This window comes from Electrona antarctica (assembly GCF_951216825.1).
Source record: "Electrona antarctica genome assembly, chromosome: 3".
In the NCBI taxonomy this organism is placed as follows: domain Eukaryota; kingdom Metazoa; phylum Chordata; class Actinopteri; order Myctophiformes; family Myctophidae; genus Electrona; species Electrona antarctica.
In genome coordinates, this window is record NC_136808.1 from 120001 (window position 1) to 134028 (window position 14028).

Below are 14028 nucleotides of genomic sequence, written 5' to 3' on the forward strand. Positions count from 1 at the left end.
CTGCCTGCCTGCCTGCCTGCCTGCCTGCCTGCCTGCCTGCCTGCCTGCCTGCCTGCCTGCCTGCCTGCCTGCCTGCCTGCCTGCCTGCCTGCCTGCCTGCCTGCCTGCCTGCCTGCCTGCCTGCCTGCCTGCCTGCCTGCCTGCCTGCCTGCCTGCCTGCCTGCCTGCCTGCCTGCCTGCCTGCCTGCCTGCCTGCCTGCCTGCCTGCCTGCCTGCCTGCCTGCCTGCCTGCCTGCCTGCCTGCCTGCCTGCCTGCCTGCCTGCCTGCCTGCCTGCCTGCCTGCCTGCCTGCCTGCCTGCCTGCCTGCCTGCCTGCCTGCCTGCCTGCCTGCCTGCCTGCCTGCCTGCCTGCCTGCCTGCCTGCCTGCCTGCCTGCCTGCCTGCCTGCCTGCCTGCCTGCCTGCCTGCCTGCCTGCCTGCCTGCCTGCCTGCCTGCCTGCCTGCCTGCCTGCCTGCCTGCCTGCCTGCCTGCCTGCCTGCCTGCCTGCCTGTCTGTCTGTCTGTCTGTCTCAGCTCTCCTTCAGGTATGATAGAGAGCACTCCGCAGCTCTTTGGGAGTGCCTGGAGAGTGTCATCGGCGTGCTCGCAGAGCCACGTCCCGGTTCAACCCGACCCCTGTGATACTCACCAACAAGCTGGTATGTACAGTCGGACATGGGCACACACATGAACGCGCACATGCACACATAGACATCAAAGGGGTCTTCAGCCCCTGCCATTTTACCCGCCTGTAAAACAACTGCCCTGTCCAGACTCTCCGAATGCAGCATTTACTACACTCCATGCCATGCCCGAAGGCAGCATTCAGGAGAAATGCTTTTTTCCCAAAGTCTCCTGAACTTGAACGCAGCATTTTGTGTTGAACAAGTTTGTTTAGAAATCCATGCCGTTACACCTGCATCTCCACTAGCTAAAGAGTGCTGGGTTGCGGCTCGAAAATAGCTGATCTACAAGCTCTGCTATTATCGCTAATTTTGTCCAAAAGTGCCCTCTTACAGGATTTCAGCCCCTGCCTCTCGAACACTCTGCACGTCCCTAGACGCACATGCATGCGCACACCCACACGCACGCACGCACGCACGCACAACACAAACAGCAGAGTAGCATGCTAAAAGACTAAATTGGTTTTAACTTTCCGCTCAGCATCCTACGCCTCGGAGATGTGTGACATCTTGAACCAGGAAGTGTTTTCTGCCTGCCACGAGTACATCAGCCCTGTCCCCTTTTACCGTCAGTGTCGGGCGGACACGTGTAAGTGCGGAACGCCCTGCCTCTGCTCGGCGCTCGCGCACTACGCTCGCCAATGCCGGAAGTACTCCGTGGTCATCGAGTTCCGATCTCACGTCGCCGACTGTGGTGAGTTGTCAAACCGAGATGGCACATTGTCCCCTTGGGACAATGTGCCATCACGTGTAAATAAATTATCAATCATTGTATTTGTAGCCTAGTGATTGTCGTGTATTTCCACACAACTAAACTCACTAAACTAGAGAGAAATTAACTCTCTAAACTAAAGCAAACTGTAGTCAAAACCTTACATCAGATGAAGAAACGCAGGCAGAGAGAGTGAACTGAAGATCCCAGAGTTGACCATTTATTTCAGAAGTACAACATGAAAGCATAGCTTCCCGCGGCCATGCCGGCCCACGGGAGCAACAGACTGACCACCTCGGCGGCCAGCCTGTTAAGACTACTAGTTTAACATTGCAGTAACGAGACAAAATATACTCTCACATCAAGACAGTTGAATTCTGGGTGGGGTTAAGATTTACATACAGCATTTGGTAGACAAGTGGTCTCTCAGAAACATCCAAAAGGTTCCTTGAGACAATAGAATGCTAAATTTCTCCCACTGGCTGAGGTGGCTGAGGTGGCTGAGGTGATGGCTCCTCAGACCCCAGACTCTCAGTCTCCTTCTCACTAACCATGAAATTAACTCAATGACCAAAGTGTAGGCTAGTCAAACATTTGACATAGAATATTGTAAATATGGAATTATGAAATATATGGATGGTCACGAGACCATCCATATGGTCTCACAGTGTGTGGTAAATTATAAATTAACTACCAGTATATCTCTGAGCTGGTAATGCCTTTTTTATATGGCAGTTTAGGTCTTATGTCCTTTGACTTGCATTGTGCGAATGCTTACCATATGTGATCTTTCATTCCCTTGGATATTTGGAGTGTCCAAAGAGGGTCCGGGGACCCCCAGGGGACCCCCAGGGGATGCTTGATGGGGTTCCAGGCAGCCCCCAGCAAAAATCACAAAAAGTTTTTGTTGTGTTAAAAGTGTTGAATTAAGTGTTAAATAGTCTTATATTCTGAAAGTAATCATTGCTATAGAGTTTGTGTTCAGTAACAGGAGCCTTCCTGTCTCTCCAGCTTTTTAATAAAAATAAAGTACATTTTCAGGTTGGGATACCATTTAATCCAACCAGGAGAACTCATACAGGATACATGCTATGCACGCAGTGTATACAAAAAACAGATAATACTTTATTCAACCTTATACCTGATTTGAAGTGTGGCTCTTCAAATGCAATATTTGTAATGATTCCATAAATTTAAACCGGAGGCAGAGACATGGCTTTATTATCCTACTGAATGAAGGGGCATTCCACTCATTTTCAACATTTTACTATGTCATTAATATACCTTAGAGCTGTTGTGTGGAAATAATGAAAAAGTCCCCCCATCTGAAATAAATCATTAACATGGTGAATCACGGCCTTGGCCATGGCTCAGTGGTCCAGGCACCTTGGCTGGTAATCCAGTCTGGCAGTGTGCCGCGGGTTCGACTCCCGATCCCGACGGCCTTTACTGCATGTCTTCCCCCCATCTCTCTCCCCATTTCCTGTCAGCCTACTGTCTGTCCCTTCATAAAAATATAAAATAAAGACGAAAGCCACAAAAAAAAACCCATTCAAACATGGTGAATCACATCTTGATGATGTCAAGACCCCCTCTTCCCCCTATTTCAATGGGCCGCTTCTGGAGTGTTCACGGCCCGCCCCGCCCCGGCCCGAGTCTGCGGCCCGTGCCGGCCCAGCCCGCGGCCCATGGGGGACAGGTCACCCATGTCCCCCATGCTAGATACGTCTTTGCTTACAGCGGGGGACAGGTCACCCATGTCCCCCATGCTAGATACGTCCTTGCTTACAGCGGGGGACAGGTCACCCATGTCCCCCATGCTAGATACGTCCTTGCTTACAGCGGGGGACAGGTCACCCATGTCCCCCATGCTAGATTCGTCCTTGCTTACAGCGGGGGACATGTCACCCATGTCCCCCATGCTAGATACGTCCTTGCTTACAGCAGTTTAGGCGGGTGGCTGTTTCATTTTTCATTATTCATTTTATTCCGAACATGTTAATATATAAACGAGAAAAGACAAAGTGAATATTAAAAACAGAAACGAAGCGTCCAAAAAAAAATAATAATGATCTTTCATAATCCTTAACTTATGTTTATGTTCGAAAAAGGAGTAGGAAGAAGTTTATTGAAAAACGCTTCGAGTCCTACCCCTTCTTTGTGTATCTCAATACATCAAACTTATATTCAGTTTGATTTTTTTCCTTTGTTTACACACTCACAGTATAATAACAAAATGTAAAAAATGTAAATAAAAACAATCAAGCCTATATAAGATAATACAACTAAATATATAATTACAATGTATAATAACAATAATTATGAATAGTTAATAATTATGGTAATAACAATAACTATTGTATATAATAAGATCAGCACTCAACACCCAATTAGCTATTCTTCTAACCTATATTTCTTAATTATGTCGCTTTTGAACATCACTTTGAACCCATTCTGGTGAGTGGCTGGTTCATGTGGTAGTGGTTGGCACTGCAGCATATAATATGTTTTTGTTTGCCACACATGGAATGAACTGACTGTCATTGTTTTGTATGTATTGTATATATAAAGACAGACTATATGTTCAGATTGTCCTGTTCTGATGGTGTGCTATAACCCCCTGTAGCCATCGCGTGTCCACAGACCATGGAGTACGGCACGTGTGTGTCATCGTGCCAACGCCGTTGCTCGGCGCTGTCCATCCCGCAGCACTGTGGGGACGAGTGTGAGGAGGGATGTGTTTGTCCACAGGGCACCTTTTACAACAGTCGCTCACAGACCTGTGGGCCAAGGTCAGTGCTTTTGAACACAAAACATGTCATTTGCATATACGTAAGAGATCAGATTCTAAAAATGTCTTCTAAATCCTGACAGTTTTCTGAAAAAGCTATGTTTCTATGTCAGTCGTTCTTCGATTTAAAAAAAATAGCAGACCTACAAGCTCGTAGCGCGCCACTCGGTGGCGCGCTATGAGCTTGTAGATCTGCTATTTTTCAATAGCTAAAGCAAACATAATGCTAACACCAAAAAGGTGTTCCCGCCCAAAATGGGTTAATAATAGATTTGTGGCTTTTATCATTGCTCTCCTATTGAGTCATTTGGGGGCGAGTGAGCAGGGAGATGATTCATACTTAGGTGCCCATTGGTGTTGCGCACAGTGGTGTAATGGTGATTTTGTTTTCGGTACCACGGTCGCAAGCACGCACGTGCACTCGTGTGCACGCGCCTACATGTGTGCATAGCATGCGCACATAACTGCTGTTAAGCCTATATTGTTTATAGGGTATGAGAATTTTAGACACACACACACACGTTCTAGCGTGCATGAGCGTGCACCGTTCTGTCCCGTACCTGCGCGTGCACGTCACAATTTGTTTGCTACCACGGTGTGGTACTATGTTCTACGACCATGACACCACTGGGTGCGCACCAGCATTCTACAAGGTTCAGGCTACAGTTCAAGGTTGTGCTTTATTGTTACATCTTGTGTGGTACAGTACATGAGAGTACAACTTCAAAAATGATTAAAAAAAAGAAAGAGAGAGCGTGCAAAAAAGAGCAAAAGATCACTTCAGATCTGCTATCGTAGCTCTGCTATTTTTGGTGCACAACACTAATGCAAAACTAAGTATAAATGTATGCAGTACCTTAATGATGCCTTAATGATCCGAATTGAAACAAGACCGCAAGGTCTTTCTTCGGTGCTGTCCTTTTGGACGAAATGTGCTAATGTACAGACCCTGTATGTCTGTACATTATGTACATACATATACGCATGCATGTCTGTGTATGTACAGACCCAAATGTGCAAATGTACAGAGTAGACCCTGTACGGTTTTAATTTTTATTGTCTAATAAAAAAGGATCAATCAATCAATCATGCTTCAACAAGAGGCATGGCTAATGATGCACTCATTGGCTGCATACAACATTATAAAAGTGAAGCTCTACTGCCATACTATAGCAACTGGTTTAGATTATGTGACAAGAAACTTTCCGAATCAGCATGCTTATTGTAAAACAACACAGACACGTGCTTATGCACGCACGCACACGACAGTAGTGTTTCCAGGAATTACATTTTGGGCAGGCAAGATGTGTTGTCGTCGTCCCCCCGCGTACAATCAGAAGCACTAAAGGTTTTCAAAGAGATATACCTGCCAGACGAGTAGGATACGAAGGCTGAAAGGCATGCATTTGTATTCCAATGGGTGATTGAGGGTCGCGCTCTACGTGCAACGCCAATGTCTGTGAGCAGTGAGCACAGCTGTCCTGTAAATGGTAAATGGTGCATTTATATAGCGCCTTTATCCAAGGCGCTTTACATAGATTGTGCATTACATTCACTCATTCACACACACATTCATACACCGATTGCAGCGGAAGCCATGCAAGGTACCAACCAGCACATCGGGAGCAATTTGGGGTTCAGTGTCTTGCCCAAGGACACTTCGACATGTAGACAGGAGGAGCCGGGATTCGAACCGCCGACCCATGGATCATTGGACGACCTGCTCTACCTCTTGAGCCACAGTCGCCCCCCGTCGTCCTGTGGTCTCATTGGCTGATATTCAGAAACGCTCGGGAAGGTGCCGGCGAGTGCTTTTATCTGCGCTGGATCTTCTCGCAGCTCCTTTCACACATAGCGAGCCAATCCGCTGCCCACTATTAGTTCTCAGGTCTGGTGTTTGTCCTCTCTATTTTCTCAGTAGTGTTTTCAAATAGATTTATTGTAGATACGCCACTGGCACACGAGAGCACACAAACACTACATGCTTCAGTTGATCCAAGTGGTACTGATGGGTACTGCAGTTAATGGCCAACTGGCTAGCTAGGAACTGCTGGCTAGAGTGCTTCAACCAAACAAGTCCTCACAAAGTGATATTTGTATTTGCTCTAAAGTTTAGATCAGCCTTTAAGTGGAAATCCTTGTATCTTTTCCCGTAGACATTATAGAGCCAGCAGACCTCGGTAATTGTGCACTCTCTCTTTCAACCTGTACCTGCCCTAGAAGACTTAATTCCCCCTAAAATGTCCCCAGGTTTTTACATCCTAGCATGGCATGCTGCCTTACTTACCATGTGCTAGAGTTACATCGAGGAATTCTCTCTGAAACCCCCCTTTCATTCCCATTCGAGCGGGGGACGACACAGATATCTTATAACCAGTGAGAAAGAATTTGTAGTACAGAGGCCGATGTGTGGCGCTGGCTTATATGTTACAAAGGCTTTTTAGCCCCCCGTTAAACAAGGTTTAGCACCACTCTGTTCCACCCAAGAAGAGTATCATAACAAGAAGGAGTTTGTTTGAAAGGGTGATACAAGTACATTAAGATAAAACAAAAGCTTTGGGTGTCTTATGTATTTGGATCTACTGTTGGTACTGGAGTCTTAATCTGGGGAGAGGCAGAACAAGCTGTGCTCATTGCTATATTGTGTGTGTGTGTGTGTGTGTGTGTGTGTGTGTGTGTGTGTGTGTGTGTGTGTGTGTGTGTGTGTGTGTGTGTGTGTGTGTGTGTGTGTTGTGTTGTGTTGTGTTGTGTTGTGTTGTGTTGTGTTGTGTTGTGTGCGCGTGCGCGTGCGCGTGCGTGCGTGCGTGCGTGCGTGTCCAGGGGCGAGTGTCCTTGCAGCTTCCTGGGGGCAGACTACGAAGCAGGCGATGTCATCATGACATCAGCAGGTTTACAGTAAGCCCCGCCTTCTCTCTGCCACATCTGTAAAGAAATGAGACAGATTTTTATTAGCCTCCAGAATATCATCCATGTCCATGATAAATACATGATACTAAATGACAACTTCTCATTCACTTGATACTAACCTCAGATAGATTGACCTTCCTTCCAGTACATCTCTCTTTTAACCTACATCACATTGTTCGTTCCATTAACCCATGATGGATATATTTAAATAAATCCCTACCTTCCATCTCCTTCAGATGTTTGCGTTGATCACTGCAGTGTAACCACTCTCTCCTTCTCTCCAGGCTTTGTCACAATGGCAAACTAGTTCCACAAAGTGCTGCCACTGGTAAGTTGCTTTGTGGATCACCGTTATTGCCCTAGCCTAGCCCCTTAGATAGCACTTTATGTAGACTTAGATAGTATTTTAAACAGACTTATAGCTTGTTACGTAGACAGCTCTAGAATTGCATTTTATGTAGTCATAGCACTTTATAGTACACATGTATAATATAGTATAGTATGTATAGTTTACATAGATACTCCACTGTTACGTTCTTAGTTTACGCATGATTCATGATAACTACTTTTTATATATGTGATGTATGCCATGCTTTTGTTATTGCTTAATGTAAGTCGCTCTGGATTAAGAGCGTCTGCTAAATGCCTAAATTGTATCATTTTATGAACATATACTGTATGTGCTGCATTTGGAAATTGATAGGAAATCTAAAACCTACCATTGTCAATACAACTGCTGCTTTTTGCCTTTTTAGGGCAAATGGCCCCATAAATCCCCTTAATTCCATCTTCAGAACTTTGCCACCATGAATGTCTTGTTCCCTGTTTACATACTCTGCTTTCCACTGGCTTCAACCTTCGGACCACCACTGACCACACATCACCTATAATCCCATTCCCCTTCATACACACATTCACTTGTAAAAGAGACGCAGTCTCAATGTGTTTTTACTGGTTAAATAAAGGTTAAACACGCACGCACGCACGCACGCACGCACGCACGCACGCACGCACGCACGCACGCACACACACACACACACACACATTGCTAAAGCGGTACAGCAGTATTCCATAATGTTGTTTTATAGCAATAATTTTCTCATTTTCAACGTGATTGTTGATTATAGATATATATATATTTTTGAAAGTACAGTATATTTGGTTGTAGATTCACAATTCTTATGCTTCCACTCTTTCCCCACTACCTCCCAGTCAAGCTGTGCCCTCCAGGCCAGGTGTATCTCAACTGCTCTGGCGGTGAAGATGGTCTCCTGCTGGGCCAGGGCTTGGCCTGTGAGCAGACGTGTGAATCCTTCCTGCTTAACCTCACCTGCTCAACACATGAACCCTGCGTGGCTGGATGTGCATGTCCTCCCGGGTGAGTAGAGTACCCTGAACCCACCTGACAGCAACAAGGTCATTAGCTAGTTTTATAATCGTAAGACAACTTGTCTGGAAATAGTGCCGACCAACAAAAATGATACTTTTTAAAACAGCCTTACCTCTTCACCTCTTGCCCAGCAGCGGGCTATTATAGTTACGGCAACCTTCCCCGTGTTTCTTCACTAGTCCGATCAAGAAGAACACAGTCTGTTGGCCACTGCTACAGAGCTGACAATGAGGTTATATCTTCCCTTCTTCTCTGGAGTCCTGCCTCAAAGCAGACCAGAGGTCGTTCCCTGATGTCATCGCTAGGGACACAGGCATCAGTAAGCAGGAACTGGGGACGGCAATGAAGGACCGGAAAGTCTGGCATGGCATTGTGAAATCAAGCGGAAGTGCCATAGGGGCAGCTGCGTCGCTGCCCAAGTGACGTCACTCATGTCTCTCGCTGTCACTCAAGTGAATACTGGCCAATCACAGCACATCTTTTCTGGGACTTATGTTACGCACGCCGCTCATGCTTCGCAAGGAATCTCGTGAAAATGGTGCCTTCAATTTTGACACGGCCCACAGAGCCGGAAGAGGCATCTACGTTTATATGTCTGTGTTTCCCTGCCCACATCCCTGTTTTGTTGGTGCTCCCAATGGGTGGACCAAAGGTTCCTACATTATTATATTTGCTACATTATCAGACCAGTTCATTGCTATGGATACCATATATGTATCCAACGCATCTTTATAACAAACAAATGTGTGATGGGGAGGCCCCCATGGACTGATCTCTTCCAATTCCATGTTTGGCGCAAAGGCACGTGGAAATGAATGTCCGTTCTATACTTACCGTTTCTAGGCTTACCCTTCTGTCAACTTTGCTGCGGTTGCTTTCTATTGGTCATCCCATCCTATCAATGATCTCACAGTGGCTCTTTCATTCATGCTGAGCATCACACAAAAGATGCTATTCTCCCTGAATGATTTAGACATGAAGAAACCTAAAGCTGTGAGGTCAGGCTGGCAGCGTCCATGCTGACTGTGTCACTGTGGCGTTGGGTCTCTGTACTGGGCTTGGGGCTTTGTGAAAATTGTCTGTGTGTTTCCCACCGTGGCTGTGACCCTTGACCCCCCCCCCCCCCCCACACACACCTCACATCGTGGGAGGAGTGTAGCACATAGGGCCGATGTCAGGAAGTCCACCAGGGAGGGGAGGTGCCAGGTGTAAGTGGAAACCCCCCTACATTAACCCATTTTGACCTGAGATCAGATTCTAAAAATGTCTGACAGTTTTCTGAAAAAGCTATGTTTCTATGTCAGTGGTTCTTCGATTTTTCAAAAATAGCAGACCTACAAGCTCGTAACGTGCCACTAGGTGCCACGCTATGAGCTTGTAGATCTGCTATTTTTCAATAGCTAAAGCATAACATAATGCTAACACCAAAAGGGGTTAATAAGCCCCGGAATGGTGTTATAAATTAAACACAAGAAGCGCATTCTAAAAGTGCTTTGTAGGTATAAAACAGTGTGACATACGGCCATTTACAGCAAGCTTTGTCATAAACGCTAAGAATCGTCTCGGAAGAGTTTCAGCAGTGGAAGTTATCAATTTGATCTGAATTGCTATTTGCAAAGAAGTCAGATTTCTATAGATCATTGAGGAACCTTCGATTGCTTGACGGCTCACTTCACAGGTCCTACATACAGTACACCCCAGATGAACCCCTATAGTTTCTGGATTGTGGGAGTCAAATGTTCTCTTTCCCAGACGTGGTCTACAGACAGTATGGCATACATTTTCGCCACCTGATCCTGTTAATCTCCCTTGGCTGCCAGACTGAACGGGGGGTTAAGTGGTCAGACATAAATCAAGAGTCATCCTCATGGGAATATTGTTTACATAGCCTGAGCCAACGCTAGACCTTTCTGGCCTAGATGGGAGGGCCGCGGCTCAGATTTACGCACACCCTGATTGGTTCACCGATCGGCCTTGATTCTTCCGCACCCGAGTACACTGCATTCAACTGTATTCAATGCATTGCATCGATCAGTATCCGAGTACACTTCATTCAACTGTATTCAATGCATTGCATCGATCAGCAGTCACACTATGGCCTCATACACACATATCAAACGAACGTTCTGTGTTCCGTCTGTGTTTCATGGCCGCCTCAATGCTTTTCCAATGGAAGTCACATGGTTTGACCAAACACCTGTGTTTGATGGGGGTAGGGGGGGCAATCAAACACAAGTGTTGGTTCAAACCACGTATAACTTCCATTGAAAAAGGGCCAGGTGGTCCCGAGTGCGCACCCGGGGACCATAGTGTGTATCTGCCCATAAAACTACAAATATTATTTTTTAATTGTTAAAAAATATGATTCTCCCTCGCCAAGACCTGTAATACCAGATAAACAAATGTGATTCAAAGCATGGAGTGTACTGCAGATGGACTAATGTGGATGTACTGTATGTCGATGTACAAGAGAATCTTGCGCCCAGGGATGTAGTACGGTTAAAACAAATCTTTTCTTTCTTGCAATAGTATAACACATTTCACAGTGCTGCAACATCATTTAGAAATGTAATTGTAGAATCACAATTGTAGAAATACAATTGTAGAATCTTACATGAAGTTGATGCACAGTAGATTTGGAAATGCTGTGAGGGTGGAAATTGAACCAAGTTGGACATATTTTTGTCTTTAGAAAACCATACCTTAGCAAAACACTTAGTGTAAATTGGATTTCGGTATCCATAGCATCAGAGTTTAATTCTTCTGATAGTCAAAATCAGTATCAGTTGTATATCTTTGTGAGTGAACAAATAACTCAAACCAATCAACAATGTTGCTACTTGGTAGAGGACGATGAGAGTTTTGGGGAGATGTGTCAGATTACTGTATCGTGTGATTCAACAGTTCCCGTTCTCAAACCTTTCACAGTGAGACGAACGCCTCGTTAATAGACATCATGGAAAGCTAAGTCTGCATGGGGCAACAGGGGGCTGCCATGAGTGTTTAATAACTCCCTGGAACTTGATAGTTTGGCACGTAGTTTGTGGTACATATGGACACAAAGAGGCCTTATACGATGGAGGCGGTTTTAAAGGTTTAGTCAGATGTGACCTATGATGTCACATGAAATCATAGGTTGAGTCAAGTCAGGTGAAGTCATGTCAGTTTCTTTCACCTATAAAGACATTTAAACAAACGGTTATACTATGAAGGCAACACAAGTTTATTTTTTTATAGTACTAGGGCACTAAATACTTAAAAAGGCATTAAAAGGCATTTAAAGACATGAAAGGCTTTCATAATAGAAGGAATGCAAAATCTAATCAGAATGTAATTATGGTTTTACTTTTTACTCGTATTGTAAAAGAGCATTATATACTCGTGGGACTTTAACCCATTGTTAAGTGTAGTACCCTAACGGCCGGGGCTACACTGGGGACGGAATTGGCGGCAAATTGCTCCGCTACGTTTGTGGAGCCTGCAACGGTACACTGCCACTCTAATCAATGGTACCCGGCTACCCGGCGGTGCCTAGGTTGTGCGTACACTCTGCACGTGAATTATTTTTTACGCAAGTGCTCTATTTTTTCACTTGTCCACGGGGGTTACGCAACCCTTCGCCTCGCCTTCAGAGGGAAAACAAAAAACGTAAAATACGGAACTGCCCGCGGGACAGACAAATTGTTGGTGCAGCCACCTATAGCTGCTTCCATTCTACTCTGCCTGTGGTACGGTTCAGTTCTAGCCCGGCCGCAAGACTACCGCCACGTACTGAACACTTTGTTCAGTACGACTTTGAAGTAAAATATTGTATTGTAGTAAACCATCAATACGTAAAATGTGACATACATTTTAAATCTGAAATATTTGAAATCCTTTGAATTACTGGTAAAAAAACATTTTTAGCAAAATTATGAATACCAAAACAGTAAAAGTAATAGCCACAGACTACATAATCAACACCTTGGTCACTTTCTACTAAAGCAGGAAACTGTAAGGAGCATCCCTCACTGTCCAACAATAAGTTTGGTGGCTACTGGGATTTTTATTTTATTTTAAAGAAGGAAAAAAGACAACTCCCAACTCGAACAAATCCAACACAGGTATTCATCTGAAGCAGGATTTAAAAGCCCATAATGGGAAATAATTAGCAGAGGTGCTGACAGCAGCAGCTATTGTGTTTTCATTCACAATGCTTTACTTTGTTTATGATCAAAATGTCGACCATTCATTCCTCATTTTGTGACAATTAGCCTAACTTGTCCTGTGAACTCATATGAACCAGCATTTCCAGGTGCTGTGGAGCTTAAGCCCACATGCAGTTTACAGTAACGTAAAGCTAACTATAATATAGCTGTAGTATACAGTAGTTTAAAGCTACAATTTACTGTCCATTCCTCTGCTTTTGAGCCAAATTGAATCTTGTGTAAATGAATGACCCGAAGGTCATTAATTTGTTATTATCACTAGTGGGGATATGTTTTGTTCCAGCGTCTGATTAGACTGAATTAAGTAAGTAAGAAGGTCAAAGAGGCTTATTGTTGGTTTCGGTGAAAATAAGTAAACGCTACCTTTTGATGTGAGTAAAGTTTATTTCATTGAGCTATATAGGAATAATTCAAATCCCTGTCCATTAATATCAAATGGCTTTTCACCAGTTGCACTTGAAGCGAAGCACACAGAGGTGATGCAAATATTGCTAATTAAAGACAATTAAAGAGGCAGGTTGCTTGGTTGATTTATTTATTGATTTGATTAACAGTTTGTAGAATGGGTACAGTACTACAGTTCGACAAAGGTACAGGTCAATACAAAATCTGCTACGAGGATGAAACCAGAAAAAGCCCTAAGACTTGTTTACATCAGGGTCCTCCATTTTCAATTCATCAAAACATTTAAAGACATACATGGTGTATGTTGTGTGTGTGCTTGTCTGTATCTTGAGTGCTTGTGCATGTACTCTCTCTCTCTCTGTGTGTGTGTGTGTGTGTGTGTGTGTGTGTGCGTGTGCGTGTGCGTGTGCGTGTGCGTGTGCGTGTGCGCGTGCGCGCGCGCGTGCGTGCGTGTCAAACTCACGCATATGTGTCTCATATGATCCAGTGCCAATTGAAAAAAAACAAGAATAGCTGTATCTGTCTGAGAACGCACACATTCTCGGTGTTTGGGAGATTGTATGCATCGGCTTAGCCCTGATTGGCTAACCAAACAATTGGCTTCACAGATTACCAGAGCTTCACGTCACACTTGTGCCACTTAGCCAGCATAAGGGTCAGCATATGCAACAATGGATCAGAAAGCGGAAAAGCAGAAATAAACTAGAAAAAGTGCCCTTCTGGGCACAGGTCTCCACCAGGAGGATAGGACTGTGTGAGATGTTTGGCAAAATGTTTAGGAGTAATATAAACATGTTTTTTTGTTTGTTAGTTTTTTGCAACAATTTTCTTCATTTTGTTGAGGAAATGCAGAGTGCCTGGTGGCACTATAATGTGAAAAGGGTGCCATTTCTTCATACGCCTTTAATGGCAATTGGATGATTTGAGGCATTTTGTTCCAAAAATGTGTTTTG

At 44.7% G+C, this 14028-nt stretch overlaps 1 protein-coding gene across 1 annotated transcript in view; it reads left to right on the forward strand.

The window, feature by feature from the left end:
* Positions 1-14028, forward strand: part of otog (otogelin) — a 98881-nt gene that overhangs the window by 35949 nt on the left and 48904 nt on the right. Inside the window, exons 18-23 of the mRNA XM_079497409.1 lie at positions 514-638; positions 1144-1356; positions 4001-4166; positions 6986-7060; positions 7357-7400; positions 8285-8450. Coding sequence (XP_079353535.1) covers positions 514-638; positions 1144-1356; positions 4001-4166; positions 6986-7060; positions 7357-7400; positions 8285-8450 — 789 coding nt within the window. The remainder of the gene's footprint in view (positions 1-513; positions 639-1143; positions 1357-4000; positions 4167-6985; positions 7061-7356; positions 7401-8284; positions 8451-14028) is intronic.